Source organism: Bubalus bubalis, chromosome 19 (genome assembly GCF_019923935.1).
Source record: "Bubalus bubalis isolate 160015118507 breed Murrah chromosome 19, NDDB_SH_1, whole genome shotgun sequence".
In the NCBI taxonomy this organism is placed as follows: Eukaryota; Metazoa; Chordata; class Mammalia; order Artiodactyla; family Bovidae; genus Bubalus; species Bubalus bubalis.
The window spans coordinates 9,911,283-9,934,113 of record NC_059175.1 but is presented as its reverse complement, the minus strand read 5'-3'; the positions used below and the strand labels follow the sequence as shown (position 1 = coordinate 9,934,113).

At 40.1% G+C, this 22,831-nt stretch overlaps 2 protein-coding genes across 13 annotated transcripts in view; one reads left to right on the top strand and one right to left on the bottom strand.

The window, feature by feature from the left end:
* LOC102407872 (general transcription factor IIH subunit 2) overlaps window positions 1-17,157 on the top strand; it is a 75,824-nt gene extending 58,667 nt beyond the window's left edge. For 3 of the 9 annotated variants that reach the window (XM_044932558.2, XM_006078198.4, XM_025270875.3), the window contains 6 exons: window positions 36-2,141; window positions 8,240-8,401; window positions 9,519-9,671; window positions 10,253-10,339; window positions 12,520-12,684; window positions 14,641-17,157. In XM_044932558.2, the coding sequence (XP_044788493.2) occupies window positions 36-2,141; window positions 8,240-8,401; window positions 9,519-9,671; window positions 10,253-10,339; window positions 12,520-12,684; window positions 14,641-15,014 (3,047 nt within the window). In that variant the 3' untranslated portion in view covers window positions 15,015-17,157. Of the gene's footprint in view, window positions 1-35; window positions 2,142-3,764; window positions 3,979-8,239; window positions 8,402-9,518; window positions 9,672-10,252; window positions 10,340-12,519; window positions 12,685-14,640 lie in introns of those variants that run through there. The other 6 variants (XM_044932561.2, XM_044932559.2, XM_044932560.2 and 3 more) reach the window with 5 other exon arrangements.
* Window positions 17,158-19,779: 2,622 nt separating this feature from the next.
* LOC102415675 (survival motor neuron protein) overlaps window positions 19,780-22,831 on the bottom strand; it is a 32,489-nt gene continuing 29,437 nt past the window's right edge. For 2 of the 4 annotated variants that reach the window (XM_006078195.4, XM_006078197.4), the window contains one exon: window positions 19,780-20,014. The gene's annotated coding sequence lies outside the window, so the exon portion shown is untranslated. The remainder of the gene's footprint in view (window positions 20,015-22,831) is intronic. The other 2 variants (XM_025270877.3, XM_006078196.4) reach the window with 1 other exon arrangement.

Sequence of the window (22,831 nt, the reverse complement as noted above, 5' to 3'; positions counted from 1 at the left end):
TGTTTATAACTGTGCCTCCTTTCTTTTCTCCACAGAGGTGGCCCAGGGTGAAGCCCAGTGGTTTCAGGAGGCAGAGAGCCTGAGTGAGCGCCTGAGAAAAGTCTATACCAGTGCTCCTTTCTGCCACATGTCTTTGCTTGAGATCTCTTCCTGTCTAGCCACTGACCAGTGGCTGGATTGTGATCTGTCCTTTGCTTTAAAACACATCACCAATCCTGTGCAAGAGCCTGTGGTGTTGCCTGAAGTCTTTGCTAACTTGAACTCTGTCATGTGTGTGGAGGGTGAAGCTGGGAGTGGAAAGACCATCCTCCTGAAGAAAATAGCTCATCTGTGGGCATCAGGATGCTGTCCCTTGTTAAACAGGTTCCAGCTGGTTTTCTGTCTCTCTCTTGGCTCTACCAGACCGGAGCAGGGGCTGGCCAGTGTCATTCGTGACCAACTCTTAGAGACAAATGTATCTGTTACTGAAATGGGCCTAAGGAATATCATCCAGCAGTTAAAGAACCAGGTGTTATTCCTTTTGGATGACTACAAAGAAATGTGCTCAGTCCCCCAAGTCATAGCAAGGATGATTCAAAAAAAACATTTGTCAAGGACCTGCTTGGTGATCACTGTCCGTACAAATAGGGCCAAGAACATCCGCCGATACCTAGATACAATCATAGAGATTAAGGCGTTTCCTTTCTATAATACTATTTCTATATTACAGAAGCTCTTTTCAGGTGATTTGACCCGTCTGCGAAAGTTGATGGTTGACTTTGGAATGAATCAAACTTGGCAGGGAATTCAGAAAACTCCCTTGTTTGTAGCAGCAGTCCGTGCTGGTTGGTTTCAGAATCGTTTTCATCAGTCCTTTGATAGTGTGGCTGTCTTCGAGTCCTATATGGAATGCCTTTTCTTAAAGCACAAAACTGAAGCTGACCTTCTCAAAGCAACTGTGTCCTCCTGCGGTGATCTAGCCTTGAAAGGGTTTTTTTCATCTTGCTTTGAGTTTAGTGATGAGGACCTCATAGAAGCAGGGGTTGGTGAAGAGGAAGATCTAGCCATGTACCTGATGAGCAAATTCACAGCCCAGAGACTGAGGCCAGTCTATCAGTTTTTAAATCCTGCATTTCAAGAATTCCTTGCTGGAATGAGGCTGACCGAACTCCTGGATTCTGATAGGCAAGAAGACCAAGATTTGGGACTTCATTATTTGAAACGAATCAACTCAACCTTGATGGTTATCTATCCCTATGCCAATTTTTTGAACTGTGTCTCCCGCCATCCTTCAACAAAGGCAGGGCCAAAAATTGTATCCCATTTGCTTCTCTTGGTGGATAATAAAGAGACACTGGAGAATGTATCTGAAAATGACGACTATCTGAAGCATCATCCAGAAATTTCAGAGGTGATGCAATTTTTCAGGTTGATGTGGCAGTTATCTCCACAAAATTACCTTTCACTGGCTTCAAAACATTTGCTAGCTCTGGCTATAAAGATTGCGTATCAAAGCAACACTGTTGCTGCATGTTCTCCTTTCATTTTGCAATTCCTTCGTGGGAGAACCCTGTGTTTGGATGTGCTTAAGTTACAGTATTTTTTTGACCACCCAGAAAGCCTGTTATTGTTGAGGAGCATCCAGGTCTCCATAAATGGAAATACATTATTCAAAACAGATACGCCCTTGGAAAGAATTTTAGATAAATCCCAGGCACCAACTATAGATCAGGACTATGCTTCTGCCTTTGAACTTGAGAGTGAATGGAAGCAGAGTTTAGATGAAAAACATGAAATCATTCAGCATTTTCAGAACATGCGACTCAATGCACCACCAGCCATCAACACTGGCTATTGGAACCTTCCTTCAAAGCAGTACAAGATTCCCCTTCTGGAAGTTCATGTGACTAATACCTATGCTGTGGATCAGGAGATGCTAAGGTTTCTAATAGAGGTTTTCTCAGCTGCACAGCACATTGAACTCCACTTGAACCACAGCAGGGGTTTTATTGAAAACATCCGCCCAGCTCTTGAGCAGTTCAGGGCGTCTTTCACCAAGTGCTGCATAAGCCAATGTGAGCTGAGTGCAATAGAACAGGAATTGCTTCTCACTCTAACTTCCCTAGAATCTCTTGAAGTCTCAGAGACAACCCATCTACAAGGTAAGCTTGAACCTATTTTAGATGACTATTGTGATGTGTACTTCCACTTTTTCACTCTTAGTTTTAAATGGATAAAAACTTTTGAAAGCATGAGACTGTAAAACCTTGCTGATTGGACAATTTAAATTTTACTAATATATTTCTCTTAGTAATATGAATTAGTGAAAAGCCTCCAAATAATAGAATGACTTTCAAATTCTAATATAAATAATAAAATGACTAATGAAGGCTCTTAGTAAACAAATGACTGCTAGGTTGCTTCAGTCGTGTCCGACTCTGCACGACCCCATAGACGGCAGCCCAGCAGGCCCCGCCATCCCTGGGATTCTCCAGGCAAGAACACTGGAGTGGGTTGACATTTCCTCCTCCAATGCATGAAAGTGAAAAGTGAAAGTGAAGTCGCTCAGTCCAGTCGTGTCCCACTCTTAGCGACCCTATGGACTGCAGCCTACCAGGCTCCTCTGTCTATGGGATTTTCCAGGCAAGAGTACTGGAGCTGGGTGCCATTGCCTATGTAAATAATGCTTGAGAACTACTCTCACCTCACCTGCTTCATGGAAGAAAGGGCTTGTACTCTGGGAAATAAACAAGTAGGAAGTAATACCTCCCAGTTATTTTTGTCTCCTTTCACTTGTCTAAGCAGTGTTTTAGAGTTTTTGGTGTAGACTGTATCATTTTTCATTAAATTTATTCCCAGATACTTGTGTTTTTGATACTCCTGTAAATAATACTAATTTTTTTCATTTTCTGATTGTTGCTAGTATGGGTTTGATTTTCAGCAGTTTGTTAAATGCCTAGCAGTGCTTTGCTTTATATCTTACTTGAGGGACACTGAACATTTTTTGAATCTGTGTTGATATTTAACTTCAAATTTAGAAAAATTTTGTTCATTTTTTTCAAATATTTTTATTATGATAAAACACCTTTTTCAGTATACAATTTAGTGGCATTAAGCAGAATTAGAGTGCTGTGAACCATCGTCACTGTTCACTTCCACAACCTTTTCATCATCCCAAACTTTGTACCTATTAAATAACTGCTTCCTCTTCCTAGCCACTGAGGTCTCTGTGAATTTGTCTATTCTGCTTCATATAAATGAATACATACAATATTTTGTCCTTGTGTGTCTGACTTCTTTCATTTAGCATAATGTTTTCAAGGTTCACCCATGTTGTAGCCTGTGTCAGGACTTCACTGCTTTTATAGCTGGAATAATACTGCATTGTATGTACATATACAATGGCTTTCTGGGTGGCTCAGTGGCAAAGAATCCACCAGCCAATATTACAGACATGGGTCCTATCCCTGGGTTGAGAAGATCCCCTGGAGAAGAAAATGGCAACCCACTCCAGTGTTCTTGCCTGGGAAATCCCATGGACAAAGGAGCCTAGTGGGCTATGGTCCACAAAGAGTCGGACACGGCTTAGTGACTAAACAACAAATATATCATGCTGTTAATCAATTCATCAGTTGATGGACACTTGCACTGTTTATTCTGGCTAAAGCTGCTGTGAACATGGATGCACAAATGTTACTTTAAGACCCTGCTTTCAATTCTTTTTGGTTTATACCTAGAAATTATTGGATCATATTAACGACAGTAATTCTATTTTAATATTCAAGGAACCTCCAAACTGTTTTCCACACTGGCTGCAGCATTTTACATCCCTACAAACAATGTACCAGGGTTCCAGTTTCTTCACATCTCCAAGCTTTTTTTGTTTTTTTAAAATCAGAGACATCCTAGTAGGTGTGAAATTATATCTAATTGTGGTTTTGATTTTCATTTTCCTGATGACTAAAATGCTACTGAGCATCTTTTCATGTGCTTGTTGACTGTTCAGTTCAGTTCAATTCAGTCGCTCAGTCGTGTCTGACTCTTTGCGACCCCATGAATCGCAGCACGCCAGGCCTCCCTGTCCATCACCAACTCCTGGAGTTCACCCAGACTCATGTCCATCGAGTCAGTGATGCCATCCAGCCATCTCATCCTCTGTCTTCCCCTTCTCCTCCTGCCCTCAATCCCTCCCAGCATCAGAATCTTTTCCAATGAGTCAACTCTTCGCATGAGGTGGCCAAAGTACTGGAGTTTCAGCTTTAGCATCATTCTTTCCAAAGAAATCCCAGGGCTGATCTCCTTCAGAATGGACTGGTTGGATCTCCTTGCAGTCCAAGGGACTCTCAAGAGTCTTCTCCAACACCACAGTTCAAAAGCATTAATTCTTCGACGCTCAGCTTTCTTCACAGTAGTATATCTTTTTTGAAGAGAGTCTATTAATTCGTTTTGTCCATTAAAAAAAATGAAAGTGTGGTTTATTTATCATGTTGTGTTAGTTTCTGGAGTACAGCAAAGTGATTCAGATTGTGTGTGTGTGTGTGTGTATACACACATGTATGTATATTTAAGATTCTTTTCCACTATAGATCATTACAAGATATTGAATATAGTTCCCTGTGCTATACTATAGGTGCTTATTTTATACACAGTGTGTATCTATTAATCTCAAACTCCTAATTTATTCCTCCCTCCTTCCTCTTTCCCCTTTGGTAACCAAAAATTTATTTTCTATGTCAGTGAGTGTATTTCAGTTTTGTAAATAAATTCATTTGTATTACTTTTTTAGAGCCCACATATAAATGGTATCATATATTCGTTTTTCTGACTTATGTCACTTAATATGATAATCTCTAGGTCCATCTGTGTAGCTGCAAATGGCATTATTTCATTCTTTTTTATGGCTGAGTAATATCTCATTGTGTGTATGTGTATCACATCTTCTTTATCTAGTCATCCTTGATGGACATTTAGGTTGCTTCCATGTCATGGTTATTATAAATAGTGCTGCTATGGATATTGGGGTGTATGTATCTTTTCAGAATAAGAGTTTTCTCTAGATGTGTGGCCAAGAGTGGGATTGCTGGATTGTAGCTCCATTTTTAGTTTTCTAGGGAACCTCCAAACTGTTCTCCCTAGTGGCTATATCAATTACATTCCCATCAACAGTGTAGGAGGGTTCCCTTTTCTCTACATCCTCTCCAGCATTTATTGTCTGTAGACATTTTTTGTTCTGTTTTTTGTCTATTTGTAGACGTTTTGATGATTGTCATTCTGACTACTGTGAGGTGATACCTCATTATAGCTTTGATTCACATTTCTCCAATGATCAGTGATTTTGAGCATCTTATGTGCTTGTTAGCTATCTATATGTCTTCTTTGGAGAAATGCTCTTGAGGTCTCCTGTCCATTTTCAGGTTGGGTTGTTTGTTCCTTTGCCCAATCCCATGGACTGCAGTACGCTAGGCCTCCCTGTCCATCCCCAACTCCCGGAGTTTACTCAAACTCATGTCCATTGAGTTGGTGATGCCATCCAACCATCTCATCTTCTGTCGTCCCCTTCTTCTCCTGCCTTCAATCTTTCCCAGCATCAGGGTCTTTTCCAATGAGTCAGTTCTTTGCATCAGATGGCCAAAGTACTGGAGTTTCAGCTTCAGCGTCAGTCCTTCCAATGAATATTCAAGGACTGATGTCCTTTAGGATGAACTGGTTGGATCTCCTTGCAGTCCAAGGGACTCTCAAGGGTCTTCTGCAACACCACAGTTCAAAAGCATCAATTCTGCAGTGCTCAATTTTCTTTATAGTCCAACTCTCACATCCATACATGACCACTGGAAAAACCACAGCCTTGACTAGGCGGCTAGAGAAGCCTCAGCAAGACAGTAGTTGCTAGAGCGGTGGCTGTGCGGCAGCTGTGTGGAGCCACTGGAGCGGCTCTGAGGAGATACCCCATGTCCAAGAGCACAGGAGAAGCAAGAGGGTAGGAGGGGCGAAATCACATTTAGAATCAAACCCCATTGCGCCATAAACACTCAGAGGGCTCAAACAAACCTTGTGCACACCCGCAACGCCATGGACCGCAGCACGCCAGAGAAGGAGACGACAGAGGATGAGGTGGTTCGATGGCATCACCGACTCAAAGGGATTGAGTTTGAATAAACTCTGGGAGTTGGCAATGGACAGGGAGGCCTGGCACGCTGCAGTTCATGGGTTCCCAAAGAGTCGGACATGACTGAGCGACTGAAATGAACTGACTGGACAGATCTTTGTTGGCAAAGTAATGTCTCTGCTTTTTAATATGCTGTCTAGGTTGGTCATAACTTTCCTTTCAAGGAGCAAGCCTCTTTTAATTTCATGGTTGCAGTCCCCATCTGCAGTGATTTTAGAGCCCCCCAAAATAAAGTCCCTCACTGTTTCCACTGTTTTCCCATCTATTTGCCATGAAATGATGGGAACAGATGCCTTGGTTTTAGTTTTCTGAATGTTGAGCTTTAAGCTAACTTTTTCACTCTCCACTTTCACTTTCATCAAGAGGTTCTTTAGTTCTTCTTCACTTTCTGCCATAAGGGTGGTGTCATCTGCATATCTGAAGTTACTGATTTTCTTCTGGCAATCTTGATTCCAGCTTGTGCTTCATCCAGCCCAGCGTTTCTCATGATGTACTCTGCATATAAGTTAAATAAGCAGGGTGACAATATACAGCCTTGATGTACTCCTTTCCCAATTTGGAACCAGTCTGTTGTTCCAGTTCTAATTGTTACTTCCTGACCTGCATACAGATTTCTCAAGAGGCAGGTCAGGTGGTCTGGTATTCCCATCTCTTTAAGAGTTTTCCACAGTTTGTTGTGATCCACACAGTCAAATGCTTTGGCATAGTCATTACAGCAGAAATAGATGTTTTCCTGGAACTCTCTTGCTTTTTCGGTAATCCAATGGATGTTGGCAATTTGATCTCTGGTTCCTCCGCCTTTTCTAAATCCAGCTTGAACATCTGGAAATTCACGTTTCACGTATTGTTGAAACCTGGCTTGGAGAATTTTGAGCATTACTTTACTAGCGTGTTAGATGAGTGCAATTGTGCGGTAGTTTGAGCGTTCTTTGGCATTGCCTTTCTTTGGGAAAGAATATATTCATTATATGAATATATAATTATATATTATACAATCATAGTGTAATTACATATAATTTTTGTTGTCATGTGGTGTATAAAATATTTTCTCCTGTAAATTTCCCTTTTCACTGTCTTGGTAATGTCCTTCAATCTGTAAAGTTTCAAATTCCAACTAAGTCCAATTTGTCTCTTTTTCTTTTGTGCTAATGCTCTTGGTAGCATATCAAGAATCCAGTTAGGGCGGGGACAAAAAAAAAAAAAAAAAGAATCCACTGTCAAATCCAAAGTCATCTTTTCTTCTAAAGTGTTATACGGTTTTAGCTCTTAAATTTAGGTAGTTGATTCATTTTGAGCTAATTTCATATATGGGGGTGATAGAACTTCTTTTGCATGGAGAAATTCAGTTGTCTGAGCCCCATTCGTTGAGATGTCTCATTTTTCTGAATCCAGAGCGTAATACAGGACTTTTATATAGTAGATGAGAAAGAAAATATTGCCTGCCATATCAGTAAACAAAGGATGTTATAGTCATCAGCAATTGCAATTATACCCAGGAGGGTGAGCACTGAGGAAACTCAGGAAGGAAACAAAGAATACCTTTTATCTAGCAGGCATTAGGCTGCAGCCACCCCAAGGGTGCACCTTGAGGAAACTCAGGACGGGAAAACACAGGATACTGGCTCAAGATAGCTGAGGTGCATATCAAAGGAATGATTTCAGTGAGCCCGGACTCTTGCATCTTCCCATACATAGAAAAGCGCTAAATTCCTTGAGACATCTGGTTTTCCTTTATTGACAGTAATCTTTTGCCCTTTGTTGCAAAACTGCTTCCCCCTAATCTCCTTGGAGCAATTTTCTTAGGCTTACTTGAGATGTTGCCTCCCAGACTTGAAGTCCTAAGAACGTCCAGTGGATAAAATAATTCTCATACTTTTAGGTTGTGCATATATTTTTTTAGTCAACATACTAGTAAATGCTACAAAAAGCATTATTTTCATATATGTGCTTCCTAAAAAAGAATGTCTTATGGTATGTGAAAAGTTTTCATTTGAAAATATGAAAATAACTTGATGAATCAAAATGACATTTGATTGAAAATTTCCATTTGGAACTCTTTAAATTAATAACGGGAAACTGTGTGCTGCTTTCTAGACCAACTCTTTCTTAGTTTGGACAAATTCTTGTGCCTGAAAGAACTGTCTGTGAATCTGCAACAAGATGTTTTTTCAGTCATTTCTGAAGAATTCCTAAACCTCCACCATATGGAGAAATTATTGATCCAAATTTCATCTAAGTGCAGTCCTTCCAAATTAGGTAAGTGTGGCACTTTGATTTACTTGCTTTTACATCATCTGGAAAAGCTACCTGACCAATAATTAAGAGTTGAAGATCTGAGGGTATAACCTATAATCCAGGTAAATTGTGGGAACAGCACTCATTGTTATTAAAAAAGCAGAGAGCTATTTGTAATTGAGCCTTTACTACATGCTATGAATTATTCTAGCACTTTATAAATATTAACTCATTTAACCTTCAAACCCATTCTACAAGGTAAACTAATCATTTTACATAGGAAAATGGAGTTATAGAAATTAATTAATTTGCTCAAGGTCACCCAGAAAAGGAAATGGTAAATTTGCAATTCAAACACAGGAATTCTAACTCTTAAGTCTGAGCTCTTAAGCAGAGTATACTGCCTCTCCAAAAGTAGTTTGTAGAGTTCTCTCACTCTGTTTTCAAGTTGCTCTTACATTGCCACTTAGCGATCTACCAGATCAGAAGGAAGGAAATCGGCTGATTAGTAGTAATCAGAGGCACTTCCCTGTTTCTCACCAGCCTATTCTCTCGGTTAATGAACAACCTGTACAGCTGTCTTTCTTAAATGTCATGTAGCAAGGTGACGTAGGCATCATCAGTTCCTTAAACACCAAGTTTAAACACTTAGACTAAACACTAGAGACTGAGTAAAAAAAGACAAATCTCTAGTGAACTGACATGCAGATTTGCATGCAAAGAAACCTTGTAGCTGAGGCTGGAAGTAGTAGTTTTCTTATATTTCTCAGCAATTTTTTCATCAAATTTAGGTTTTGCTTCAGAGTTGTCTCTGACTTTGTTTCCTTGCATAGTGTTTCTATAGTGTAAATGTCACATGCAAACTAGAGACATTAGGATATTAGGATATTAAAGCTGAGTCAATGCCATTACTATATGGAGGAGCAAATGGATCCCCAGAGAGGGTCAGTAACGACAGTTCACACAGCACATCAGTTAGTTACAGAACCTGAACCTAAGCCCGAGTCATTACATCATGATGCCTTATTTCGATTCACTATTGCTGAAAAAAATAAATTAATTTTATTAATTTTATATGGTTAATTCAGATAGAACTTTTCAATCTCTGATTTCTGAAATCTGATATTTTATCTGACAGTCAGATTAGTTCAGAATTCTCCAAACCTTCAAGTGTTCCATCTGGAATGTAATAGCTTTTCGGATTTTGAATCTCTTGTGACTGCACTTGCTTCCCGCAAGAAACTTGAAGAAATTAAGTTTTCTGGACAATTTTTTCAAGCCAACCCATTTGGTAAGAGCTATAATTGTAAAATTTTGGTTTAAGATGCTTTTGTGGACAGAATCATTTTTTAATAGTCAAATTTTAAAACATGCATTTGATGGCAGAGAACAAAACCATTGCAATAGATATCTGATCGTAAATGAATTTTCAAATAAGGTATATTTGTTTCCTTAATAGATGTTTAAACATTTCTAGTTATGAGAACTGTTTCCTGAGTAAAGATTTGTGTTATCTAGTTAAGCCATACTAATCAATTCAATCTGAATTATAGTAATTTCTATCACTTTTGAAATACTCTTTGCTGTGCTTAGTCGCTCAGTCGTGTCCAACTCTTTGTGACCCCATGGGCTGCAGCCTGCCAAGCTCCTCTGTCCATGGGGATTCTCCAGGCAAGAATACTGGAGCAGGTTGCCATTCTCTCCTTCCGGGGATCTTTTCAACCTAGGGATCGAACCCAGATTTCCCACATTGCAGGTGGATTCTTTATCAACTGAGCTACTAGGGAAGCCCCTTTATACTCTATAAATACATTACTTTTTGGTATAAGAAATGTAGCTGACATAACTAAATTTTAATTTTCCCTTTTATAGTCATTGTCTTGCCAAATTTTACTTCTCTGAAGATATTAAAACTTGGGCTCCAATATATTCCAGATAAGGAAACAGCTGAAAAATTTGGTATGTTTATAACACAGTACCTTTTACTTACTCTTGATTCTTTCCCTCCACAAAATCCTATTTTGCATTAGCTATAATAAATTACAATGTTTTAGCTGCCCTTGGTCATTAGGAGGGAGGGATAGCGCTGCTCAACTTTTACCTTCCAAATGCCTTGATTTCACTTTATGTCTTTCAAAGCAATGTTCTTAAAGCAATTCATTTCTTAGAATATTTGTTATCAGTTCACTCAGTCGTGTCCGACTCTTTGCGGCCCCATGAACCGCAGCAGACCAGGCCTCCCTTTCTATCAGCAACTCCCAGAGTTCACCCAAACCCATGTCTATGGAGTCGGTGATGCCATCCAACCATCTCATCCTCTGTCGTTCCCTTCTCCTCCTGCCCTCAATCTTTCCCAGCATCAGGGTCTTTTCAAATGAGTCAGCTCTTCACATCAGGTGGCCAAAGTATTGGAGTTTCAGCTTCAACATCAGTCCTTCCAATGAACACCCAGAGCACTATGCAATTTCATTGCCAGGTATCCATCCCAAACAAGCTAAATGCCTGTTGTTTCAAAGTTTTCCAGAATAGGGGGAAAACTACCTTTTAAAGTTATGAACACTCTATGTGAACACCTAGACTTAATAAAATGCTAACTACAGAAACTACCTTTTCTACTTATTTTTTTATGATTACAATAACCATGTATGCTCTGGAAAAATTTCTAACAGGTCTTAGAAGATAAGCGTATTTTTAAAAATTAAGAATTTTTTTCAACAAAAATGTTTCTGAATCAGACAGCCTTCACTCTAGCAGTAAGAAGGGAGCTCTGAGGAGCTGTACAAAATGAAAGACTTTTATAGGCAGAAGGGAGCAGTGAGAAATGATTTAAAGTAGGCAAAAATGCCCGTCAGTCATCGCAAGGTTACTTTCCTTTAGGCGATGGGGATGGCAGATGCTGATTGGTCCATTCCTGATGGACTAGTTTAAGGTTCCATTTCTGGGGAGCCAGAACTGTAATCAGAGTCATGGTTTGGTGACATGGAGCTTGTTGTTTTATTTTTAATCCAGGAAAATATAAGGCTAGTCAGTAGAGATGAGACGCACATAGCAGTAGTGCTATCCAACTTGAGCACACTTCAGGAGCACCTGGATCTCTTCCTTTTCCTTTGTCCATCTTTTGGAGGCAGCTGTGTGTGTAGGGGAGGGGCGTGGGGGCTGGGGCCGAAGAGGCCAGACCAGGGGCCAAGGGGGTGGCCATTTTCTTCTCCAGGGGGTCTTCCCCGACCCCAGGATTGAACCTGGGTCTCCTGCATTGCAGGTGGATTCTTTACTGTCTGAGCAAATAGGGAAGCCCACAAGGGGAGGCTAGAAGGAACTTTGAGGTCTTAAATTAGAATTGGAAATTACTGGTGTGGACTCGTGGTTTTTAACCTATATAGGTAGATATGGGCATATCTGTATATCTCACTATACATATGTGTATATACATCTCTCAGCTCAGTCAACAGAGACTCAAAAGTACCCTAGTAGTAATGAGCATACCAACTACCCAGATCTTGACTTCTAAATACTGGCGTCCCTAAAAGGAACCAGGGTCCTTGGAGAAATGGCTGATGTAAGAACTGGGACAGCAAAAGGAAAAGCCTGCTACATGGTTTTATGCTAGAAAGTGTTCAAAACATGTCCAGGTATGAGGCTGCAGAAGTAGAGAACTTTCTGGGGAGCAAGTGATCTAAACTGTATCACACTCAGGAGGGGTCAAAGTGAAAAGGCAAGTTATGAGTGGTGGACTGTGAAGTTAGTGCTAGAAACCGCTGAGGAGGACAGCACCGCAGAAGGGAAGGGGCCAAAAGCACTGAGGAGGAGCGCTAAGAGAGTCCAGTAGAAGCTTTGGTCTGAAAGAGGAGATAGCTGGGAATTCTCTGATGGTCCAGTGGTTTAAAAAAAAAAAGGAAATGGGGATGTGAAGTCCATTCTGAACTTCTGGACTTCAGGGCAGGAGGCTGACTGGGGAAGGACAGAAGATTGGTTGTCTAGAGGCAGCAATGAAGATCAAGGTGTAGGCTGACCCCTTTCTCCAGCCTCTATGCTACATGGAACCTCCTAGAATGTATAGGATTTTGACGCTTTGAATTATTTGGGAACACAGAACATAGTTTTTTCTCTCTCTCTCTTTTTTTTTTGTCTCTTCTGATTAGCCTACGCTTTAGGTTCTTTAAATAACCTGGAAGAATTGATCCTTCCCACGGGGGATGGGATTCATCAAATGGCCAGACTGATCATCCAGCAGTGTCAGCATCTTCAGTGTCTCCAAGGTCTCCAGTTTTTCAAGACTTTGGATGATGACAGCGTGGTAGAAATTGGTGAGCTACCCTCAGATACTCAGCTCACAGCAAAGCCAGTGGTACTAAAGCTTTCTGCTGCAAGATGTCTATAAAACCATTTTCCCCTCTAAAAATGTTCAACCCATTTCCCACTTCCTCATTTTCTCTATCATAATGTTCCCTCTAATGTTCTGTGGATTTTTGGTTCATTCTGGTCAGATTTGGGAGTAAAAGAGAGTCTCCTGTTTGAGACTATACAAACCTTCAGTCCACTCTTAACCCATAGTGTTTCAGACAGCTGGCCACATACCCTCCGTATACTCCTTTTTATCAGTCAGTCAGTTCAGTTGCTCAGTCGCGTCCAACTCTTTGTGAACCCATGAACTGCAGCACTCCACCCCTCCCTGTCCATCGCCAACTCCCGGAGTTTACTCAGACTCATGTCCATCGAGTTGGTGATGTCATCCAGCCATCTCACCCTCTGTTGTCCCCTTCTTCTCCCGTCTTCAATCATTCCCAGCATCAGGGTCTTTTCCAATGAGTCAGTTCTTTGCATCAGGTGGCCAAAATATTGGAGTTTCAGCTTCAGCATCAGTCCTTCCAATGAATATTCAGGACTGATTTTCTTTAGGACTGACTGGTTGGATCTCCTTGCAGTCCAAGGGACTCTCAAGAGTCTTCTCCAACACCACATTTCAAAAGCATCAATTCTTTGGTGCTCAGCTTTCTTTATAGGCCAACTCTCACATCCATACACGACTACTGGAAAAACCATAGCTTTGACTAGACGGACCTTTGTTGGCAAAGTAATGTCTCTGCTTTTGAATATGCTGTCTAGGTTGGTCATAACTTTTCTTCCAAGGAGCAAGCCTCTTTTAATTTCATGGTTGCAGTCCCCATCAGCAGTGATTTTGGAGCCCAGCAAAATAAAGTCCCTCACTGTTTCCACATCTATTTGCCATGAAGTGATGGGACCGGATGCCATGATCTTAGTTTTCTGAATGTTGAGTTTTAAACTGACCTTTTCACTCTCCTCTTTCACTTTCAAGAGGCTCTTTAGTTCTTCTTCGCTTTCTGCCATAAGGGTGGTGTCATCTGTATCTAAGGTTACTGATATTTCTCCTGGCAATCTTGATTCCAGCTTGTGCTTCATCTAGCCCAGCATATACTTTTTTTTAAATTGAAAATTAATACACATAAAGAAAAGTACAAAATCTAAGTATACAGCTTAATGGATTTTCAAGTGAACAGTCTTGTTACTTATACTTGGCTAACAATTACTCTTTAGACTACAATATAGATTATTACATTACAGAAGCTTCCTTTGTGTTCCTTCTGACACTACATTCCCCCTCCTTCTCAAAGGTGACCACTATACTGCTTTCTTTCACCATAAGATTAATTTTACCCGTTTTGAAAATACGTCACGGAATCTTACGCAGGATGTTCTCCTGTGCGTTTTTCCCTACACATTTTTCATTTATCTCTGCCTTTACCTCTATTATCCCCTGGTACTTTCTTTGGATCTAATTTGCTTTTTATTTTTGTTCTAAATTCATTCTTTCTTCTTTCATTCCTTTTAATGTTCTAATGTCCTGAGGTGGACAGTTAGAGCACTCACTTTGGCTTAGCTCTCTCTCACAAGTTCTAGTGTCATATTTTCATTCAGTTCAAAATATTTTCTAATTTTAGTTGTTCATTTTTTTGCCACACCAGTTATTTAGAGATGTATCACTTTTGTTTTTAATCTATGTTCTTATACTTAAAGTGTGTCTCTTATATAGTTTTTAAAAATGTAATTTATTAATCTTTACTACTTCAGTTAGAAGTAAATCTAATGTATTATTAAATTTATATATTTTTATTAAAATTGGGCATTTTCTATTTTAAGTGATGGTGGGAGAAGAGGTGCGTTCAAATAATCTAGCCTACCAGTACTAAAATGGAAGTCCCTATGATTCTGTTCTCATAAATATTTTGCTTTTGTATTTATAGCCAAGGTAGCAATCAATGGAGGTTTCCAGAAACTCAAGCGTCTTGATTTTTCAATGAACCACAAGATTACAGAGGAAGGATACAGAAACTTCTTTCAAACACTGGACAACCTGCCTAACTTGCAAGAGTTAACTATTTCCAGGCATTTCAAAGAATGTATCAAAGTTCAGGCTGCAACAGTCAAGTCTTTGAGTCAATGTGTGTTAAGGCTGCCAAGCCTCTTGAGACTTAACATGTTAAGTTGGCTCCTGGATGCAGAAGACATCACACTGCTTACTGCCACGATAAAAAAGCACCCTCAGTCTAAACATTTCATCCTTTCCTGGAAATGGATACTGCCATTCTCTCCAATCATTCAGGAACCTATTAGCTAAAATCTACTAAATCAAGAAAATTTTTGTCAATAATTCTAAAAACTGTTGGATAAAATTTTGGATAATGTTATCCAAAAACTTTTTATTAAATGCTGCATACAAAAGAGTAAAATGCATAAAGCATGTACTATAAAAAACCCCAAACAGCCTGCTTACCCATTACTGAGCGTAAGAAACAGAGTATTACCAGTGACTCTGAAGTCCCTAAATGATCCTCCCCAATCAAAGATCAGCCTTTTAATCAAATTTACACATCCAACTCTTCATTACTCAGCTCATATAGGGCTTTCAGACTAACTTTGGTAAACGGTTAACAAAGCCACAGGGAGGAGTGGGGAGAATGGTGTATCCATCGTAAAGCCACAATATGAAAGGAATATTCAAGTTATTACAAAAATGGCTAATTTAAGGACTGCATCTGTTTCACACATAGGTGTGACAAGAGATATTCCTTAATCCTTGTAGTGTCTGTTTTTGTACATTTACTTTAGTGTGGCAGGGTTTATGTATACCTTCCTTTTATCTACTGCAGAAGAAATAGGATTTAGGGCAAATGCTCATATTCTAGAGCCCTTTGATTCAGTGCTTATTGTAGAAGCAGAAAGTAGTTTAGAATTTAGCATTATTGGAAATTAGCTAAATCTGCGGTTTTAAAAATACTGAGTATCAATGTTTTTTTAGATGTTTGAGAATCTAACGTATACATTTATAATGGCCTTAAAGTCTTATGTATCCACTTTGCTCAAGAACATATTTTGTCAGTGACTTTATATTGTTCAAGGTATTACATCTGATGTCAATGTCTACATCTGTGCCTGTGTCCAAAATTTCACTATTAGTTAATCAGTGGAGTGTTCTGAATGGCTAGAAGGCCATTCCAAATTCATAATGCTAGTGTAAGCTGGAAAACAACCATTCTTTTACACTAATTTTTATTTTTACCACAAAACATAGGGACTGTATATATGGTTATGATTCTATTTGTTTAAAAAATGTACTCTCATGTTTCTAGATGCATTAAGAATTTCTGCAAAGAATATACAAGAAAAATTTTAACAGTGGTAACTATTTTAAATGATTAGAAAAGGGATAGGAAGGCATTCCTTTTTCCTTTTTGTACTGTTTTTTGTTTTACAAGCGCCTGTTTTGTATTTAAAATATAAAATTAGTTTAGCATTACAACGTGAATAATTGCTCTGTAGAGTGAGATTACTGGAAGCTGAGAAGGGCTATCTTCTCGTCTGATTTTGTATCTAATACTTTTGTAATCAGAAAGGTTTTAAGTACTGTATCAGAGTCCAACTGGGAGATAGAAACCACCTAGTAACTTGGGGAGTTTACTATTAAGAGTTATTTACTGTAATAGGCAATTGTAATTGGAGTAATCCTTGTTACTCCAAGCATCGACATAGGGAATAGCCTACTGGCTTTTCACATTAGGGTGCGACAGAGCACCCAAAGGACCGACCCCAGGACTGAGATCTGGACCTCAAGAGAGAAGGCACAGCCATGGACAACAAAGGCTGGCTAAATTAAAGAGCTGCAACCCAAGAAGGTGTAAGCTTGGAGCACTTTGCTTAGAAACTTTGGGGGTGCCGGAGGAAGCCTTCTATATGGGGTGCTAAGTGCTGCTGGCCACTAGGTACTGCGGAAGCCAGGTGCTGCACAAGGGTGTAGAGCCCATGAGCTCCAAGTACCTGCTGGAGAGGTACACTGGACCCAGAAGGAGGCCCGTGCCCCTCCTGTCAACAGCACCCTCTACTGACAAAGCTTTTCACTGTACCTGCTGACAAGGCAGGGATATTTACAAGGTCCAGATCCATTACTGCAGAGCAGGCAGTGAAGGCTGGATTTGGACATGAAGGCAATAACGTCGAAGTGGTACAAGTATTACTTATTACATTTCACAGTTCTGACCTAAAGGAAAAAGAACCTAGTTAAATTTAAGATTGAGAGCATATGTACATTCAGGTTTATCCTGTCATAGAAAAACTTCCTAAATACACAAGAAACTGGTATTAATGATGCATTTCAGGGAGAGGGGCAGGATAGTGGGCAGGGTAGGGAGGTTTACTTTACATACAATCATCTGAATTCTGCACTATATACATGTACTATTAAACATGATACTTGAAAAAACTAACAGGACTCCATGCAAATTATTTGTCCAGAGCTTCTGCTAAGGACTTCCAGTATAAAGCAGGGGGCAGTGGGAATTCCTGGCGGTCCAGTAGTTAGGACTGCTTTCACCCTCAAGGGCCCAAGTTCAATCCCTGCTCCAGGAACTAAGATCTCACAGGACACAGAGCAAACCCCCCCACCCTGGAAAGCAGGGAGCCGCAAAGTATGACCGCAGACTATAGACTATGAGCTTAGAGTATTTCTTACATTTTTAGAGGCCCACAAAACTGTCTCCTGTCACCCTGTTTGTTTAACCTATACGCTGAGCACATCATGAGAAATGCCGGGCTGGATGAGTTACAAGCTAGAATCAAGATAGGCAGGAGAAACATCAACAGCCTCAGAAATGTGGATGATACCCCTCTAATGGCAGAAAGTGAAGAGGAACTAAAGAGACTCTTGATGAGAGTGAAGGAGGAGAGTGATAGAGCCTGCTTAATAAAAAAGTTATGATCATGGCATCTGGCCCCACTACTGCATGGCATATTGAAGGGGAAAAGATGGAAATTGTGACGGATTTCCTCTTCTTGGGCTCCAAAATCACTGTGGATGGTGACTGCAGCCATGAGATCAGGAAACGATTGCTTCTCGGCAGGAAAGTGATGACAAACCTAGACACATGTTGAAAAGCAGAGACGTCGCTCTGCCGACAAAGGTCCGTATAGTCAAGGCTGTGGTCTGCCCGGTGGTCACATGTGGTTGTGAGAGCTGGACTGTAAGGAAGGCAGAGCACCAAAGAATTGGTGCCTTTGAATTGTGGTGCTGGAGAATTCTCCCACTTGCTCAGGCGAAAAACCTTGGGAGTCATCCTGGACTCCTCTCTTTCCAGCTCCACATGGACTCTATTGGCAAACCCTGAGCTCTACTTGGAAAATACACTCAGATCCAAGTCCTACTCAGCCTGCTCTTTCTTGAAACTTCTCCTCTATTTTCAACAAAGCAGTCAGAAGTTTTTTTTAAATTATTTTTTTGGCCACACCACTCTGCATATGGGATCTGAGTTCCCCAACCAGGGATCACACCCGTGCCCCTATAATGGAAGTGCAGAGTCCTAACCACTGGACCAAGGAACTCACCCAGAAGCTTCTTCTTATGCATCTGATCACACAATACCTTTGGTTCAAAAACTTTCCAATGAATTCCTAGCTCCAAGAAATGTTGAAGACGTTACAATGGTCTACATATGACCTGACCCCTGGATACCTCTCTTAACTCCATTTCTTTCATCTCTCCTTGCTTACTTCCACCCCAGCCAAGCTGGTTTCTTTGCTGTTCCCTGAACATGGTAAACACTCTTGTCTTAGGGCCTCTGCACCTGTTATTTTCTTTGCTTGGGAAGTTCTTTCTCTATATACATGAATGGCTCTCATTTTCTTTGGCTGTCTATTCAAATGTCACCTCAGTTAGGAGTTCCCTGTTCTTTTTTTAACAAGTGTCCCTGCTTCCAATCCCAATCTGCCCAACCCCCTTTCCTATTTCCCTTTCCTCTATGACATGAATCACTATGTGCTACTTTATAAATTTCACGTGCTTACTAGCTAGTTCCCACAACTGTTAAGCAGGAACATTCATCTGTGTTGTTCCCAAGCACGTAGAAGAGTGCCTCACACAAAGTCAAATAACTATTTGCTGAAATAAATGACTTTCCTGAACGTACAACTATTCTCCAACCATATTAGGTATTAAGGAAGGTAACATCCGAAACTCTTACAAGGCAAATAAGCTACCTTCAGAACTCAATTTAACCTGGCACATTTTAGGCATTTAATATATTAGGTGCTTGTTATGCAAAATGATGAGTCTTATTTACCCTGTACAAAAAATTCTGTAAAGCTCCCTTATCAATCACTTGAATATTCACTTATGTATTCAATAAATACTAATATGCTCGGCACATGCAGTTTGCCCAAGCAAAACCTCTGAAAGAAATAGCACTTATCATATTAACATCTCCCACAGCTAAATGGACCAGGGAGAATCTCAGGCTTTGGACACCAGTGCTTTAGACTGAACTAAACCAGTATTATGTTCTACCTCTCTAGAGAGTTTGAACAGAGAGACTCACATAGATACAGTCAAATGGATGGCAGATGCAACTGCAAGGCGGGGTGAAGACAACGGCTTGGGCAATCATGTCAGGCAGGGTACGTGAGGAAGGTGTGGAGGAGGCTAGGAGAGAGGCAGGCAGGCAAGAAAAGGTGCTGGAGGAGAATGACAGTATGACTTCTGAGCAACAGAACACAGGCTTAGCGCCCAAGCAGCCAGGCCCAGTCCTCTGACATTCAGCTTCAGACAGGCTTTCTGCCCTAACCTTGGATTATCAGCAACACTGTTTTACAGTTGGTTGTATCTTTACAATACTATCCTTTACCCAAAAATGCCTAAGTTGTTCTTTTTACATCTTTCCCTAGGCTCCAACTTACCATATGTATTCCACAGAAAAGCATTCAGATAGTCAAGTTTTTTTAAAAAGTTATTTATTTTTAAAGGCATTAATAAAAAGCTTAACATACTTACTAAGAAAGTTACAATATACAAATGGGCTCAGCTGCAATTTTGACGGATTGACTTTCTGCACTGTGTGTGACCTTGAGTTTCTTTTAATCATATTTCTGTTGTTCAGTTATTCAAACTGATTATTCCCTTAAAATATGTTTATTTAAGCATGAGTCACATGCAACAAGGGGAAACGCAGATGACATGCACCCATCCAAGTGTGCATGAAGAAAATGATGAAACATTTGTTCACTTCAACCAGGGCACATCAAAATACCATCTCCTTGGGAGACAGCTACACCTGAATCTGAAAGATAAAAAACCTAAATACAATCATGAATCTAAACAAAACCTATTTTCATATAAAATCATGAAGAGAGAAAACAGCAACACCGTCATCAGGGTAAATAAAACTAGAATAAAAATGTGCTAATGTAAAAGACAATGTAATACTAATTTCGATCTTTATGGGATAGTTAGGTATTTAGACAAACTGTGAGATTCATTTGAAGGAATAGACAAGAGTATTCTTTAAAAAAAATCTTAAGGACCACTGGTATCTGATTTGTCCTAACAGAATTTAAGACATATTAAAAATAATGATCAAACTTATGTGTTAAAAAGAACAGTAATTAGACCAACACAAATGACATTCTACAATTACAGTAACAATAAAACCAGAAAATTAAACCCAACTACCTAAAATGAAAATTTACTAAAAATTTCTAGAATTAAAAACAATTTTGAAATTTGGAATATCTAGAAAACAAGAATTCTACAGAATCAACTAAATTTTCAGAGAAAAATTTATGGTCCTGAAATGTCCATTTTAATAAATAACAGATAGGAAGACATTTTTAAAAACGTGTATGGAAAGCAGAGAGTGGAAATCAATCCTGAGTATATCACCTGGGTCCAATTTTAATTTTTGTGTTTGTTTTTCTTTCTTTCTTTATTGGCTGAGTCTTGCCTTAGTTCCCTGATTAGGGACTAAACCCAAGCCATAGTAGTGAAAGCACCAAACCCTAATCACTGGACCACCAGGGAATTCCCATTTTTGAGTTTCTTATTCAAGCAGTTCTAACTATTTATAAGGATTCAGGACTCACTCTGAGCGATCTGCCAAAGAACAAAGATTTAAAAATTTTTAATTTATTAAAAAAAAAAAACTATCTTGCAGTTGAGCTGTAACTCTACTGGACTCTTTCATAAATCTACAATGTAGAATCTTAGTGATTTTATTATCCCTTACTTGAAACATTGTTAGTCTTCATCTCAGGATTTAACTCACTGTGGTAGCCAGCCTTCAAGAGAGTCCCCAGTGATACCTGCCCTTATCTAATCCCCTCCCATTGGCTGTGGGCTGCACTTCATCAAAAGGATAGAAAAAGGTGAAAGTGATGGCGTGTGATTCAGAGACCAAGTCATAAAGTGTATGGGGTGTTGATCACTCTGCACTGGATCACTCACTCTGGAGAAGCCGACTGTTATCTGCTTGTGAGGACTCTCAGGCTGCCTATGGAGGGTCCCAAAGAGCAAGAGAGCCTCCTGACAACAACCATGCAGGGGGGCTTGAAGCAGCCGCTCCAGCCCCAGAACTCTGAGATGATCACTGCCTTGAGGCTGATGCCTTGCAGCCTTAGGAGAACTACCCACCTCAGTTGCCCTTGCATTTCTGACCCATAGAAACTAGAGATAAATAAATAAATATCTGCTGTTTCAAGGTGCTAAATTTTAGGATGATTTGTTATGGAGCAACAGATAACACATTCGCCAATGACCTCGAGCTGTGCTTAAAAAAAAAAAAAAAGACTAAAAATAAGAACATGAAAGGATGGAATCACCGAAAAGGATGATGAAATAAATCATTAGCAGTGAAATGAACATCACTGTTACACCATCCTTCAGTATTTCTATTCTGTTGTCCAAAATATCGGATTATCTTTCAAGAAGTGTTAATGAAGTCTAGAGACACCATCCTTGTAATCTTTTTTTTTCTATAAGCTTTTTTTGATCACAGTTGAAAATTCAGACCTTTTCATTTTTCTGTCCATAAAAGCAAAGAGAACAAAATTGACAGAGAGAGTCAGTTCAAAATTATTAAAATGAGGACTTCCCTGGCGGTCCAGTGGTTAAGAGTCAGCCTTCCAACGCAGGGGACGTGAGTCCCACCCCCAGTCAGGGAACTCAGATCCCACGCGCTACAGGGCAGCTAAGCCCACACGGCACAGCAGCTAAGCCCACACGGCACAGCAGCTGAGCCCACGCGCCACAGCCAAGACCCAACGCAGCCGAAACAAATAAATGAAATCAAAAAAGAAGAATCCGCCTTCCAATTCAGGGTATATGGGTTTGATCCCTGGTCTGGAAAGACCCCACATGCTGCAGAGCAACTAAGCCTGTGGGCCACAACTACCGAGCCTGGACGCTTTAGGGCCCATGCATCCCAACAGGGTGAGTCACCGCAATGAGAAGTCGGCACATTGCAGTGAAGAGTGGCCTCTGCTCACCGCAACTAGAGAAAGCCTGCATGCAGCAATAGACTCAGCACAGCCAAGAAAAAGATGAAACAGAACTGATGCCTAACCTTTCATGATGGGTTAAAAAAATCTGACCTGAAAAAACTCTGAAATCTCACTCCCATTCACTACTTTCTCTCCTCTTTGACATTCCATCCAGTCTATGCTCTAAGCCCATCCTAGACTTCAAAACACTGTGCCAGTTACTGAAGACATGATGGAGAATGGGATCTAGTGCCTTATCTCTAACCATGGAGGAAAGACAAACACATAATAAAGATAATATACAGTGAAAAGCTATGTAACAAATAAGCAGAAAATGGAAGAGGGGAACTAACACAGACGGGGAACGCCTAAGAAGGATGAGTAGCATCAGAGACAGGGGCATCACCTGGGCTAATGCAGGCCTTGAAACACACTGTCCTAATGCTCCAGTTTGTATGTTCTCTGACTGGAACACTTCAACCCAATTCACCCCTTGCCTAATCTTTCTATTCACCTTTTTAGACTTAGCACTTAGCTAAAGAACTTCAATTGAATAAAAACGACTTTAATCGAAGAATGAAATATAGGCAACTACACAGTTAAGTGTGAGGGTTTATATTATTTTAAAAATACCCC